General features: G+C 42.1%; 1 protein-coding gene across 1 annotated transcript in view; it reads right to left on the minus strand.

Annotated features, from left to right (window-relative positions):
• Nucleotides 1-14,183, minus strand: part of LOC124111176 — a 187,156-nt gene that overhangs the window by 62,085 nt on the left and 110,888 nt on the right. The window contains exons 80-91 of the mRNA XM_048394836.1: nt 12,861-13,086; nt 10,416-10,635; nt 9,458-9,673; nt 7,989-8,292; nt 6,590-6,825; nt 6,089-6,272; nt 5,236-5,359; nt 4,092-4,186; nt 2,447-2,632; nt 1,642-1,822; nt 672-841; nt 81-208 (exon numbers count right to left, since the gene is read on the minus strand). Of these exons, the coding sequence (XP_048250793.1) occupies nt 81-208; nt 672-841; nt 1,642-1,822; nt 2,447-2,632; nt 4,092-4,186; nt 5,236-5,359; nt 6,089-6,272; nt 6,590-6,825; nt 7,989-8,292; nt 9,458-9,673; nt 10,416-10,635; nt 12,861-13,086 (2,270 nt within the window). The remainder of the gene's footprint in view (nt 1-80; nt 209-671; nt 842-1,641; nt 1,823-2,446; nt 2,633-4,091; nt 4,187-5,235; nt 5,360-6,088; nt 6,273-6,589; nt 6,826-7,988; nt 8,293-9,457; nt 9,674-10,415; nt 10,636-12,860; nt 13,087-14,183) is intronic.

The raw sequence follows: 14,183 nt of genomic DNA on the forward strand, positions 1-14,183 counted from the left end.
TAGTGTATATTGTAAAAATGAACAGACGATTCTGTTGTCACCTCTTGTTAAAAGACCATGATGTATTGTTCTATATATACCTTGTCAGCATCCTTTGTGAAGTTGAGGTCGTGTTTATACACAGGGCCATCATACACGGTGCCTGCTATAGGAGGTGAAGTGTCGATGACAATAGGATGGTCGGCCACGCCCACTCGCATCAGATCAACTGAAGACAACATAATTTTTGGGGCTAATGTTAAAAAATACATTCCATAATTATATTTTTAAAAAGGGTAAGGATTGCTTCTCAATTTATATTGCTGGTCACTATGAAAATCATTTTTTTTTAATGCAAATAATATTTTTAGATTGATCTAGTGGATGAAACAAAAACACAAAGCAACATCAAGCATGGTTTGTTTTTTAAATTGAGATTTAATTAAATGGTTTCCACATGGATCTGTATTGGAATATGATGTTCTGAAATTTATTCACAGACATGATGGAAATATTTTTCTATTTTGATTCTCAACTTACGAGTTTTTATTTGTTGAATCCATAAACTATATATATATATATAAATCTCAAAAGATGCATGATCAATATTCACATATGATGGCATTTATTTTCTTAAACATTTAATATTTGTAAAGATGTTGAACTATAGACACAAGTATATGGTTCTGTACCGTGGTTAATCGCTCTGACTTTGACCCACACTGGGATGCCTCCCGGAATCTGGAATGTCCTCGTTATACCATGATCACTGTGGTTGGATCTCTGCCATTCAAGATGGTAGCAGTCACGTGTTGTCTGACCCAGACAAAGGTCAACCTCTCGGATGTCCGATTCAGGATCGCTACAATTATATTTCATAACGATGTCAATGCTGAAACATTATGGATCAGTCGCATACCTGATTAACATTATGTTGCTATTTATAGAAGTACAGTTGAACTAGAGGCACCTGAGAAAAAATTCAACGCCATTCCCCAAAACAAACTGATATGGCGTGGTCAATCAGTTCAACACAAAAGTGAAGGAGACGCATCAGAGTTCGACACAACGGTGTTTTAGTGTACCGTATTCGACGTAATAAGCGCCCCGCTCTAATAAACGCCCACGGCGGTATTTGCTAATATATTGGCTAGTGAACAATCCCAATTAGCACCCTTTCCGATTGATCAATGTACACAAGACTTATTTATTTGCTTACAATACGCACTCGTGTGTTATATGCACCCTTAATTATGGGCAATTAAATTCTAGAAAAATATATCTGTCGTACATAAACATTTCAGGCTGTCAGCATAAACCACAAAATTTATCTTTCAACTCTGTTTTTTTCACCAAAATAATATTCTAATAAGAGCTCCCTATTTCTAATTTTGAGAGCGCCCTGAGCGCTTATTACGTCAAATACGGTATATATAAAACAGGTTAGTAATACAACCATAACTTACACATGATTATGTCAGTCGTCAGAATTTAATCAGATATCAGGATTTTATTTTGGAAATATTAATGTATTAATTAGGGGTATCTGGACAAGTCAAATTCAGATTGTAATCAATTCCAGTGTATTCTGTCATGAATTAAAACAATCGGAAGTCTTGACAGGGCTTTACAAGATGGTTCACTGCTAGCCACGAAGCATACCTTGCGTTGTATTTCGCTGTGATGACGTACGTATCCTCGTCATACTCTACGTCATACACTTCGTGCACAAAGGGCTGTGTGTTGTCGATGCCTAGGGGTGTCGTGTGGCAGATAGTTGTCACCAACGGCCCTCCGTACTCCACGTTGTTCAAGGCTCGCAGAGTGATGTAATATTTACCATCTGCAACATGATGAAGATGTTACAAAAGGTTGTTGGAGAGTGTGAAACTTTTAAAATTGCCATCTTACCGGCTCTCCCAATCTCATTAAAATCAGACCTTAGTTCTCGCTACAGCTAAACAAAGATCTGAGGACATCCCATTACGGGTCACGTCAGATCGACCTCGCGCGAACTTTGACCGACCAATAGAATGACCAATCAGAAGGCAGCTTTCTCGTGCTTTACGGCACTAGTTTCAAATTGGCGACTACACTTCGAAACATATTTTGACAAATTCTCGATTACAAATTTGAAACCTAAACGAAAGAACGTTTTGGAATGGCTAATAGATGGTCTAGATTGTATGGTAGTCGTTAAACCTGTGACTATCGTTCGGAATACAACATGTTAAAGTTTTCGAGGCTGCATGATTAGGAATCACATTCCGACTGTCACTTTCATAATCTGGTAAGCGATGCTCTGATTGGTTGGATGAAAGGTCGTTCTGACGTGACCCCTAATGGGATGTCCTCAGATCTTTGATTAGCGGAAGCGAGAACTGAGGTCTGATTTTAATGAGATTGCTTAAGACAAGGTTTGAATTTAAGGAATTTCTAAAGCATCTGAGGGAAGGTTTCAGTGTACCTGGAAGAGGGTTCATCGCATCAGGTAAAGCCGTGATGAGTCCACTGTTGGTCCACTCCGACTGGTCAAACAGGTGCCTGTGAGGGTCATGGTGGGGGTGGATGAGCTCCTCACAGACCTGTCTCCCCACCGTCCACGAGTAACCAAGGATACCGGACTCTTTGTCCATGATGCCATCCCAGTTCGCTGCAACAATGCATATTAAGGTTATTCTCTCCTTTATAAACCTACTGGCTGTTTGTGTAACTCAATATGGAGTTTTTGAAATTGTGGTAACACCTCGGAGGAGGTATTACAACGATTGTAACACCTCGCAGGAGGGCTTACAATCATTGTAAACCCTTGATAGAACAAAAACTACGAACAGCCTACGAGACGCACGTGCAGATTTCGTGCCATTGCAAGACGCATGGCAGATTTCGCACCGTTGCGAAACCCACGTGCTGAGGTCACCGGTTTCATTGAACCGAGTTCACGACTGCATGCAGTATTTCATCTCCGATACAGGTTATACATTTGAGAGTTTTTATTACAGTTACTTAATTAAAAATGTTGTCTATGCGAAGAGTCGGTTTATAAGTTGGACACCATGTCTCCTCGAGATTACTAGAGATTGTAAACCCTCACATTCGGGAACGTCCCTCATGTGAGGGTTTACAATCTCTAGTAATCCCTCGGAGACATGGTTTCTCCTACACATAGCCAAGGCAAACCAATGTACTAGATCTCTATTTCATCATCATAAATACCCCGGTCCTTTGAATCACCACAGTTTAGTGATGTCACTCTTTCACTGGTGTTTTAAGCAGCCTACTCTTTACGTATTTGGCTCAAAACAAAGCAATTGTAGCGGACTGTTCTGGGTTATTTGTCATAATAGAATAGATGTATAACACACTGGAATATCGAGGATGTCTCTTTTTGTAGATTCGAGGCAACACAAATTGTTCCTTTTCTTTAACATGATACATAAAATCAGAGATATATAGCAACTTAAAGGCTACGATGCTATAGCAAATTGGCAATTCCAGTAAGTCTGACTCTGATCGTTAAAAACACCAAAGGTTTAGATATCCTAAAAAATTACACCATTCACACATAGTGAAAGAGCATTCAGCAACAGAAGCTGGCAGTGTAAGTCCTAATGATGAACATACAGCGAAACCCTTCAAAATGACAAATTCTTGCTTGTCTTTTAGATACCTTAACTGCAGGGCAGTTTGACAAGGTCTATAGGACTAATGCCAATATTTATCGCTGCCATTAATCCTGAAGCCCCACAATATGGTGATCACTGATGGAGGCGTCAATTCACATTTGCAAATAACCATATTTTTCTATCAGGATAATTTCATGAAGGTACTTAATGTTGTCCCTCTAACTGAATTTCAGAAGGCAAAAATACCCGACGTGTGTGATATGACGTGAGAAACAAAAGACCTCTTTCTTTGTCCAAAACCTCCACATATCATTAAAAATTATATGCTAAATAAAATATCAACTTGCTTAAGAACTGAACAAAGAATTGTTTTTGCCAATTATCTCAATCACTCGTTCCTTTTGATATTTGCCAACTTGTTGCAATCACTCCATGTTATTATATTGGGATGAGGCTGATCTTATGACATGTGAATATTTTACATACACGCCACATATCTGTTGGCTCTGGTATAGAGCAGATCCGTCAAGGGTTCATCACCATTAAAGAGGGTCATTGAACCTGGGCCGTCATGAAGAGTTCTGAAAAAAATGTGGATACTGAGTGAATCAAGTTCAGTGGATACTGGCACGGTTAAGGGACACAACTCTGCACAGTACATCCAGCGTGGGGTCCAGTTGTCAGGCTCTATGATCCATTCGCTGCATGTTATCTTATCCAATGACACGGATCATGCCTCATGCTTTCATTTCCTGGCCTTCAGGCTGCCATGATAGAGCCTGAACGTTGACAACTGTGACTCTAAACAATATTCACTCACGTCTTTACTCTGCAGTGTTTAGTTCTTATGACTTTGTTGTTTAACAATGCACTAAGCAATCTTCTAGCCATGACTTGGTTTGTAAATATTTAAGTGAGTAGGGAGCTGAGAGAACAATTGAAACAAGCTGAATGACATTGAGGCTCTTGTTGTTAATATAGATAAACAAAATGACGTCACATCCATAGTACTGAGCATGCTCTGTAGAAAAAATATTGCATTCTGGGATAGAAAATTGTAACTCGATACAGAGAAGAAATGTGATCGTTCACGGACGATTCTGAATGATTAATGACAACTGGAAATAAAGGGAAAAACCTTACGTAGGTGACAAATATATACATCTGTTGTGTAGACATCAATGTAAATAATAGGTGAAAGGCTATGTTGATCACTGCTCAAACAAAAATATAAAATTAATATTGAGTAAGTGAGTATGGTTTTACGCCGCTTTTAGCAATATTCCAGCAATATCATGGTAGGGGACACCAGAAATGGGCTTCACATATTGTACCCATGGGGGAATTGAACTTGGTAAAGAATTGAATCTGGACCAGACAATCCAGTGATTGACATCTAAAGCATCCATCTATGCAGTTGGGACACAGTGACGTGCAGCAAAGCACCTGACCACCTGATTCTATTAGACGCCTCTCACTTTGTTCATTTGAAAGAAAACACAATATTGAACGCAGATGTAAATTTCTTATCCAATATACTTTAGTGTTCCCTTACTTTTTCCCATCAGTATACACATGTATTTCTTCATTGAAACTACATTGTGTTTACGAGGACATCAACTTGTTGTACCTGTGGTTTTTTACATCTCCATCGATGCCTCTGCACCTTTCCTCCCAGTCCGGGCGGTCGTCAGGGACGACACTTTTACAAAGAGTCACCTCCAGCATATCAACAGTGACATTAGCAACAGGGCCTGCAAGTACACACACAGTATTTTTTTAATAAGCCAACAAGGTGAATACATAACGCTTTACCTTATTTTTTCTGCATGACCATATTTCTGTTGCCTTTCAATTTAGAATTCACATCAAAACAATGAAACACAGAAGTGGGAGGTATATCCGGAGACCTCTTATACCAGTTGAAGTCAAACCATCCATAGACTGATTCAGATAAAAACAAGCTCCGGTTGTGTTCCGGTCGGTGTTGGATGCAGTCGAGATAAGATGGTGATTGAGGAGACATTAGTTTTGAAGTATTGCGGCCACCTACAGTCGTATCACTAAGGCTGAAAAAAATAATAGTCTTGGATCTCAGGAATTTTGACTGGTGGCAGCGATAGTATAGAGCTCCAGAAACGGGATATCGCTATGAGATTCTTTACTGTGCATCTCGTTTTATGGTCAAGGTGACAATAGGAGTTTGTCTGCTTGTTTTGACAATTGCAAATTTGGTCAATGAAAACATGAAATTTACGATAAAACATCACAAGACATGAAGATTTACAAATTCAACAGTAGTTTTACCAAACAAAACCCAAAACACCGCCCATCCACACTATATTTTCTAAAGCCATTGCCTGAGAACCAATTCTTTTCTTTTTTAAGCCTAAATAACATGTCACTAGTCCATTGTGTAGTTACTGTAACAGATGACCTTGAAATGAAACGAAAACAGACCAAAACAATCCGTTACACGATACCTGGTTCGGGTGGGGTGAGATCCACCACGATGCCCCGACTGTGTAAGATGTTCTCGAACATGAGGGAGTTGATGATGTGGAGGTTGAAGAAGTACATGGCTTGGTGACGGAGGGACAGGTCCTTGTAGATAAACTCGTAGGCAAGCCCAACCCCAAGGCGCTCATAGTGGGTGTACCGGCCAGACTACAACATAAACAACCCAAATGAGTTCGGTTTTATACCGCTTTTAGCAATATTCCAGCAATATTACGGCTGGGGGACACCAGAAATGGGCTTCACACAATGTACCCATGTTGGGAATGGAACCCGGGTCTTCGACGTGACGAGCGAACGCTTTAACCACTAGGCTACCCGACCGCCCCCGTACTTCAAGACAAGTGTTACTTTGAGGTCATTGCACTGATATGGACTCTGATGGAACCATAATGTGTTATATGACCTGAACAATATATCAAAAGAAATGAGTTTGGTATCGTGGTTTGACGGTGTGTGCAACTCACGCTAGAGATCCTGTAGTCGTGTCCTTCAATGGCTTCCAGCAGTTCACACTCGCCACTCACGCCATAGTCGTAGTTGAAGCTGAGACACTTGGTCTCCAGGTACTTCATGCATTCCTTGGCACATTTCCCTGCGTGGTTCATTCCAGTAAAGGTTGCAATGACTGGCCCGGTCAAGCGGCCATCCTTCAGACCCGTGAAGCGTTCCAGAGCCACGTGACCCACTGGGTCGGTTGAGGCTGAAAATTAAATTATAACAGTAAGTGAATGAGTGAGTATGGTTTTACGCCGCTTTTAGAAATATTCAAGGAATTTCACGGTGGGGGACACCAGAAATGGGCTTCACATATTGTACCCATGGGGGAATTGAACTCGGTAAAGAATTGAATCTGGACAAAACACGTGTACAGCCAACTCGACGTCAACAAATATTTTCCAATCATTTTTAAGTTTTTAATCAGGGTGCTCACATGATTTGATGCATTTCGCGAAGTAAGACCCATTTGACTACAAAATAGATTATTGATCAGATCGTCTTCACTGGGCAACACCATTTTATTTGAAGTGCAAGTTTGTTTGTTTGTTGTTTTATGCCGCACTCAGCAATATTCCAGCTATATGATGGCGGTCTGTAAATAATCGAGTCTGGACCAGACAATCCAGGGATTAACATCATGAGCATCGATCCATGCCATTGGGATCGATGACATACATCAACCAAGTCAGTGAGCCTGACCACCTGATCCTACAGGTCTTGAAGTGCAAGTTATATGAGCGGTGGAATCTGATTGGTCAAGGGGCATAACTTGTAATAGCTACTGGTGGTGCTACGACCGAGCCCAGAAATTCCAGTCTCGTTCCGCAAGGGTGGAAACTGGACTTTTACATTCAGTTAACTCCCTTGCCTGGGGAAGATGGGCTGGGAAAAATAATGTTCCATCTATCAACGTCTTTTGCATGATGTGGCATAAGTGAATTTGTCCTTGTACTAGTCTGCCATATGCTGATTTTATAGTGCCATCGAGATACCATGCCACAGATTACCATGGATACAGTAAAATAACTTCGATCAAACAAGTGCCAGGCAGGGTAACAACAAGTGTTATCATTAACTGTCTTTTATTTGCTGCTAGGGGATCGAACCACTGACGGGGCGGTCGGGTAGCCTAGTGGTTAAAGCGTTCGATTCCCGACATGGGCACAATGTGTGAAGCCCATTTCTGGTGTCCCTCGTCGTGATATTGCTGGAATATTGCTAAAAGCGGTGTAAAACCATACCCACTCACTCGGACCACCAACTTCCATTCTCTGGCAGATGCTCTATCCACAACACCATGGGGTGGTGCCTAACGTTATGGCCAGCAAAACAATTAAGAAGTATCCACTTTTCTTGTTTACTTACCATCATAAGCTTTGTTGTTCCTCGTCTTAAGATCGATGGCGTTGAACGCAATGACCTCATCTCCATAGATTCCTCGGCCCAGACCGACGCCGACATTGGATACTGTGAGATCCGAATCTTCATACACCACGACGGAAGCTCGAAGTTCTGATGGACTGCTGGTAGATTTGAAGTCGGCTGTCAGTCGACCACCGGGAAGTGTCACGTCATATGTCGGAATGTTACATGTCACCTCTGACCTCACACCCGCGCTGTTCTCGCCAAAAACGGTGAAATACATCGGGACTCCATGTTTAGAGAATCTCTGGGAAATAGATCAAACAGGGTATGACACATCACCACAATTATGTTATATTTCAAAATTATTTCACACAAATTTTAACGCTGCCTTGAACATTATTTCAGGAATATCATCAGGTGTCAGCATGAGTGAGTGAGTGAATATTTATAGTCACATCGGCAATATTTCAGCCATATCGTGACAAAGGTGTCCTCATGAAAGACATAGACGCTTACCACTTTGATGAAACCTAAGAGCACATCCAATAATGGTATTTGTGGAGAATCCTTGGATTCAACCCACGGTCACTGGAACCTGGCATAACTAAGGTACATAACTCTTCACAGAAAATTGAGATGCATCAGACCACCCCGCTCATGTATCATGAGTCACAAAAGTCACATGACACATGTTTTTATTCTCTGCCAAACTTCAGAACTAATATAACAGTAATATGCAACAGTTGGCCCTTTATAATACACTATTTCATAACGTGTATTTATTACCTATAGGGTTAGAAATATCCGAGTTCATAAAAATCTTATGTGCAGTAGTGCAAATATCACTTCTCGCGCACCATGTTATTGTGTTCGTCATCTGGACGGCATTGTTGACGTCATTCAAATCTTATTGTGACGTAAGGTAGGAATGACATCACACCAGAAATGACGTCATCGTTGAAGACTGTTGACGTCATTCGACAAATTGTGGTTTTCTAGGTCATACTGAAGAACTCATGTATTACCCTTTCTTTTGCTCATATAAACGTAAAATCAGTATGACACACATAATCGTGTAAAAATCTCTATTTTCAGACTGCCTCCGTGGTCTAGTGGTATAGCGTCTGCCCGGAGAGCGGAAGGTCCGGGGTTCGATCCCAGGCCGCGTCATACCAAAAGACGCTAAAAGATGGTACTTGTTGTTACCCTGTCTGGCGCTCGGCATTAAGGGGCTAAAACAAGGACTGGTCGGCTCGGAGTCAGTATACTGTGTCTGAGTGGGGTATTCATGTTAAACTGCGGCATGGTATCCCAGTGGGCTAGCACTATAAATCGGCATCAGTCCGGACTAGTACAAGCAGCCACACACACACACGTGCATGCACGTCGCTATATAAGTGCAATAATCTTGGACGCGACGTTAAACCCAATTTCACCTCACCTCACCTCTATTTTAAGTATCACTTCACCTGTGTAATGATGGTAGATGGGCCCCCGAGTCCAGCCTTCTTGAGGACATCGCTGAGACCGGGTTTGGTTCCTGCGTCCAGGAAGAGTTCCACCTGACTTCGGTCGTCCTGAGCCTGCACAGCTATCTCTATAGCCGGCTGAGTGTAGTCTCGCTCGGGCAGCTGCCGCACGGAACACTGGGTCGTACTGGCGGCTCGCTTGGAGCGGGAGTTGCCCTGGAACAACAAGTCAAGGGTTTGTGATGCTGTTATACAACAATTAATGATATCGTATTCGATGTAATAAGAGCCCCGCTCTAATAAGCACCCACTGCGATATTTGCTAATATATTGGCTAGTGAACAATCCCAATTAGCACCCCTTCCAATTGATCAATGTACACAACACTTATTCATTCGCGTATAATACGCACTCGTGTGTTTTTTGCACCCTTAATTATGAGCAATTAAATTCTGGAAAAATGTATCTCTCGTATATAACATTTCAGGCTGTCAGCATAAACCAGAAAATATATCTTTCAACCCTGCTTTTTTTCCACCAAAATAATATTCTAATAGAGCCCCGTATTTCTAATTTTGAGAGCGCCCTGGGCGCTTATTACGTCAAAATACGGTAATAATCTGGAATAAATAAATTGCCTGTGATTCCTTTTCATTTGCTTAGCTAACCAAGGAATTTATTGAGCGTTTATGTTTCCATAAACTGAGAAAAAAATAGGCCACGCCTGACAATGGACTGCTGTTCCCTGATTGGCTGATAAAAGAATGGGCAGGGCTTTTGTTGCATCATTGTGCTGAAAGATGTTACTGATTTTGTATCGTCTACATTTGTTTTTGCATTAATCATTAAACAAGCAGTCTGTGAAGTTATTGTTGACACATTAATCTATAAAAATTGACTTTTTGTGCTTATTGAGAGTTATAAGTCAAGATGGCCATCAGTACAATGTTTTACATACTGTTTTGTCCACATATTGCAGGAACTGGGGCGGAGACTCATCCTTTTCTTTCTTCCCCACATCAATCATCTTCTTTCTGATGGTGGGCGTGGCATATCGCCACAGTTTCTTTGAGAACAATGTCTTCTTGATTCGCCCGATGAATGGAATCTTTATTTCCAGGGTAACCAAAGCTCGGAGAACCAGTTCAATTGGTGTCAGTTCCAGGTCCATGGTAAGGCTGAAAGAGCGGAATCATACATTTAAGGATTGACTGTGGATTGTTTTCGGTTCATTGAGGTTAGAATCGAAAAACCAATGTGCAAACTATCCGTGTAGCCTGCATGTTTGCCGTTTCAATCCTTCTTGGCCTTCGGTCTCAAAGGGTAGTTTGGACAATGAATATGCATGAATTTCAATCAATGTCCTGTGCATGACGGTACACAGGAGCGGAAAGGTAATTCCCTCGCCTGTAATATTAGGATTCCCCGACATTCCTTTGCAATTAAAGTAGTCTGCTTCGGTGGGCGTGGCTTTAGTTTTTACATTCATTGGAAAATGAATGCAATAACATGTGACCAATTCAACTAATCAGAATGCAGGAATTACAATGAACACAATGGAAATGTAATTATTGTATATTGTACTAACACTGAATGTTCTTACTTGGGTAGAAAAAAACAATTCTGATATTTTTTTCTCATGGTAGATTCTGTCCAGGAATCATTTAGTAATTCAGAAGAATGCTATAGGAAGGATAGTGGTTTCTTCAAGGAGGAAATGGCTCAAGGTGCGTCTTGCTACGATAATGACATCTTCTGGTGTGACTCACTGGGTCAGTAACATTTTTGGGTGCGTATCGCTAGGACAATGTCATCCAAGGTGAGTCTCACTAGGACAATATCATCCAAGGTGTTACACAAGGACAATGATATCTGAGGTGTCTCACCACAACAATGTCATCCAAGGTGTCATACCACAACAATGCCATCCAAGGTGTCTCACTTGGACAATGTCATCCAAGGTGCTTCACCAGGACAATGTCATCCAAGGTGTCTCACAAGGACAATGTCATTGAAGGTGTCTCCCCAGGTGTCTCATTAGGACAATGTCTTCCCAGGTGTCTCATTAGGACAATGTCATCCCAGGTGTCTCATTAGGACAATGTCATCCAAGGTGTCTCACAAGGACAATGTCTTCAATGGTGTCTCACAAGGACAATGACATCCAAGGTGTCTCACAAGGACAATGTCATCCAAGGTGTCTCACAATGACAATGACATCCAAGGTGTCTCACCAGGACAATGCCAACCAAGGTGTCTCACCACAACAATGTCATCCAAGGTGTCATACCACAACAATGCCATCCAAGGTGTCTCACTTGGACAATGTCATCCAAGGTGTCTCACAAGGACAATGTCATTGAAGGTGTCTCACAAGGACAATGTCTTCCTAGGTGTCTCATAAGGACAATGTCATCCCAGGTGTCTCATTAGGACAATGTCATCCAAGGTGTCTCACAAGGACAATGTCTTCAATGGTGTCTCACAAGGACAATGACATCCAAGGTGTCTCACAAGGACAATGTCATCCAAGGTGTCTCACCAGGACAATGCCATCCAAGGTGTCTCACTTGGACAATGTCTTCCATGGTGTCTCACTTGGACAATGACCTCCAAGGTGTCTCACAAGGACAATGCCATCCAAGGTGTCTCACTTGGACAATGTCTTCCATGGTGTCTCACTTGGACAATGACATCCAAGGTGTCTCACAAGGACAATGTCATCCAAGGTGTCTCACCAGGACAATGTCATCTAAGGTGTCTCACAAGGACAATGTCATTGAAGATGTCTCACAAGGACAATGTCATCCCAGGTGTCTCATTAGGACAATGTCATCCCAGGTGTCTCATTAGGACAATGTCATCCAAAGTGTCTCATTAGGACAATGTCATCCCAGGTGTCTCACCAGGACAAGGACATCCAAGGTGTCTCACTATGACAATGCCACCCAAAGTGTCTCACTTGGACAATGTCATTCAAGGTGTCTCACTTGGACAATGAGAACCAAGGTGTCTCACTTGGACAATGTCATCCAAGGTGTCTCACTTAGACAATGTCATCCAAGGTGTCTCACAAGGACAATGACATCCAAGGTGTCTCACCAGGACAATGCCACCCAAAGGGTCTCACTTGGACAATGTCATTCAAGGTGTCTCACTTGGACAATGAGAACCAAGGTGTGACACTTGGACAATGACATCCAAGGTGTCTCACTTGGACAATGACATTCTAGGTCTGTCTCACAATGACATCCAAAGGTGTCTCACTTGGACAATGACATTCCAGGTCTGTCTCATAGGACAAGGATTATCAGCCACACATTCTATTATTTGGTCAGCTCCTCTGACAGCCAGTGGGGACTGGTAAACTTTTAAATGTATGCAAAGCAAGCTAGATACTCACGCTAGGTCCAGTGGGAACTTAGAGAAGCCAATCTCAGCAGTGGATGGAAAGGCAACAGTCATGATGTAGCCATCAAGTCGCAGTTTACCGTACAGGACGGCCCCTATTCCGATCTCGCCGTACACATGCGCATTAGCGTAGGGGATGACCGTACCAAACGCTGTCATGCCGAGAATCTTGGCACCAACAACGATATCCATTCCATATGAAGCACCAGCGCCCCATCCTGTGAATAACAAACATGTTTACCATTGAATTTCTGATATTTTTCTGTTACTTCATAATCCTGTAAGTCCTGTGGGGATTCTGGTTTAGAATTCCTCTTCAGCAACCCTTGCTCATTGTAAGAGGTAACTTCCAGGATCGGGTGATCAGACTCACTGACATTGTTGATGCATGCTATCATGTTTTCATATCCCAACTGCGAAGATGGATGCTCATGATGCGAATCCCTAGACTGTCTGGTCCAGACTCAATTATTGACAGACTGTCGTCACATGGCTGGAGTATTGCTGAGTGCGTCAGTAAACAACAAACACATACATACATACAAACATACATGGAATAATATGTCAACATATTAGACTTGTCTATACAGTATCAATCTTGTTGGTATTGACCTTAGGGGAGGACCGTTTCTTTAAATTTAACAAAACAGTGACAAAATAATGGCAAGGTCTAGGGAAGGATGTAATACTAATTAAATGATTGTATACATTTTGGGTGATGGGGTAGGCTAGTGGTTAAAGTGTTGCTCATCACGCCAGAACCTGGGTTCGATTCCCCAAATGGATAAAATGTGTGAAGCCCATTTCTGGTGTCCCCTGCCATGATATGGCTGGATTATATTGATAAAGGCGGCGAAAAGCCATTCTCACTTACTCATTACACATTTGGAAGAGAGAGCAATAGGTCGATCGATCCACTGACCACGTCATACTTAACGACGTTAAAAGATGGTATTTGTTGTTACCCTGCCTGGCACTCAGTACAAACGGTGTGTCAGCCTAATGTGGGAGTAAAGTCCGAAGTGATGCAGGTCTCAGACGTTTACCACTTCGGTGAAATCCACGAGCACGGGTATGGTGCTGACAAACCTAACAACATAATCGGGGCGAACCGGGATTCCAACCCACAATCATAGATTTCTGGTGTGCCCAAGGGACGCAACTCTGCACAGCGAATCGCGGCGCCTTAGACGACTGGGCCACCCTTGCCTCCCGTCAGTTAAGTAGACTACCACTATGAAACCAGCTAAAGTCCGGACTAGCACAACCAGGTAGCCAGCACACACACCCCTCAACACACACACATGCATGTCGC

This window comes from Haliotis rufescens, unplaced genomic scaffold, assembly GCF_023055435.1.
Source record: "Haliotis rufescens isolate VD_foot unplaced genomic scaffold, xgHalRufe1.0.p SCAF_13, whole genome shotgun sequence".
NCBI lineage: Eukaryota > Metazoa > Mollusca > Gastropoda > Lepetellida > Haliotidae > Haliotis > Haliotis rufescens.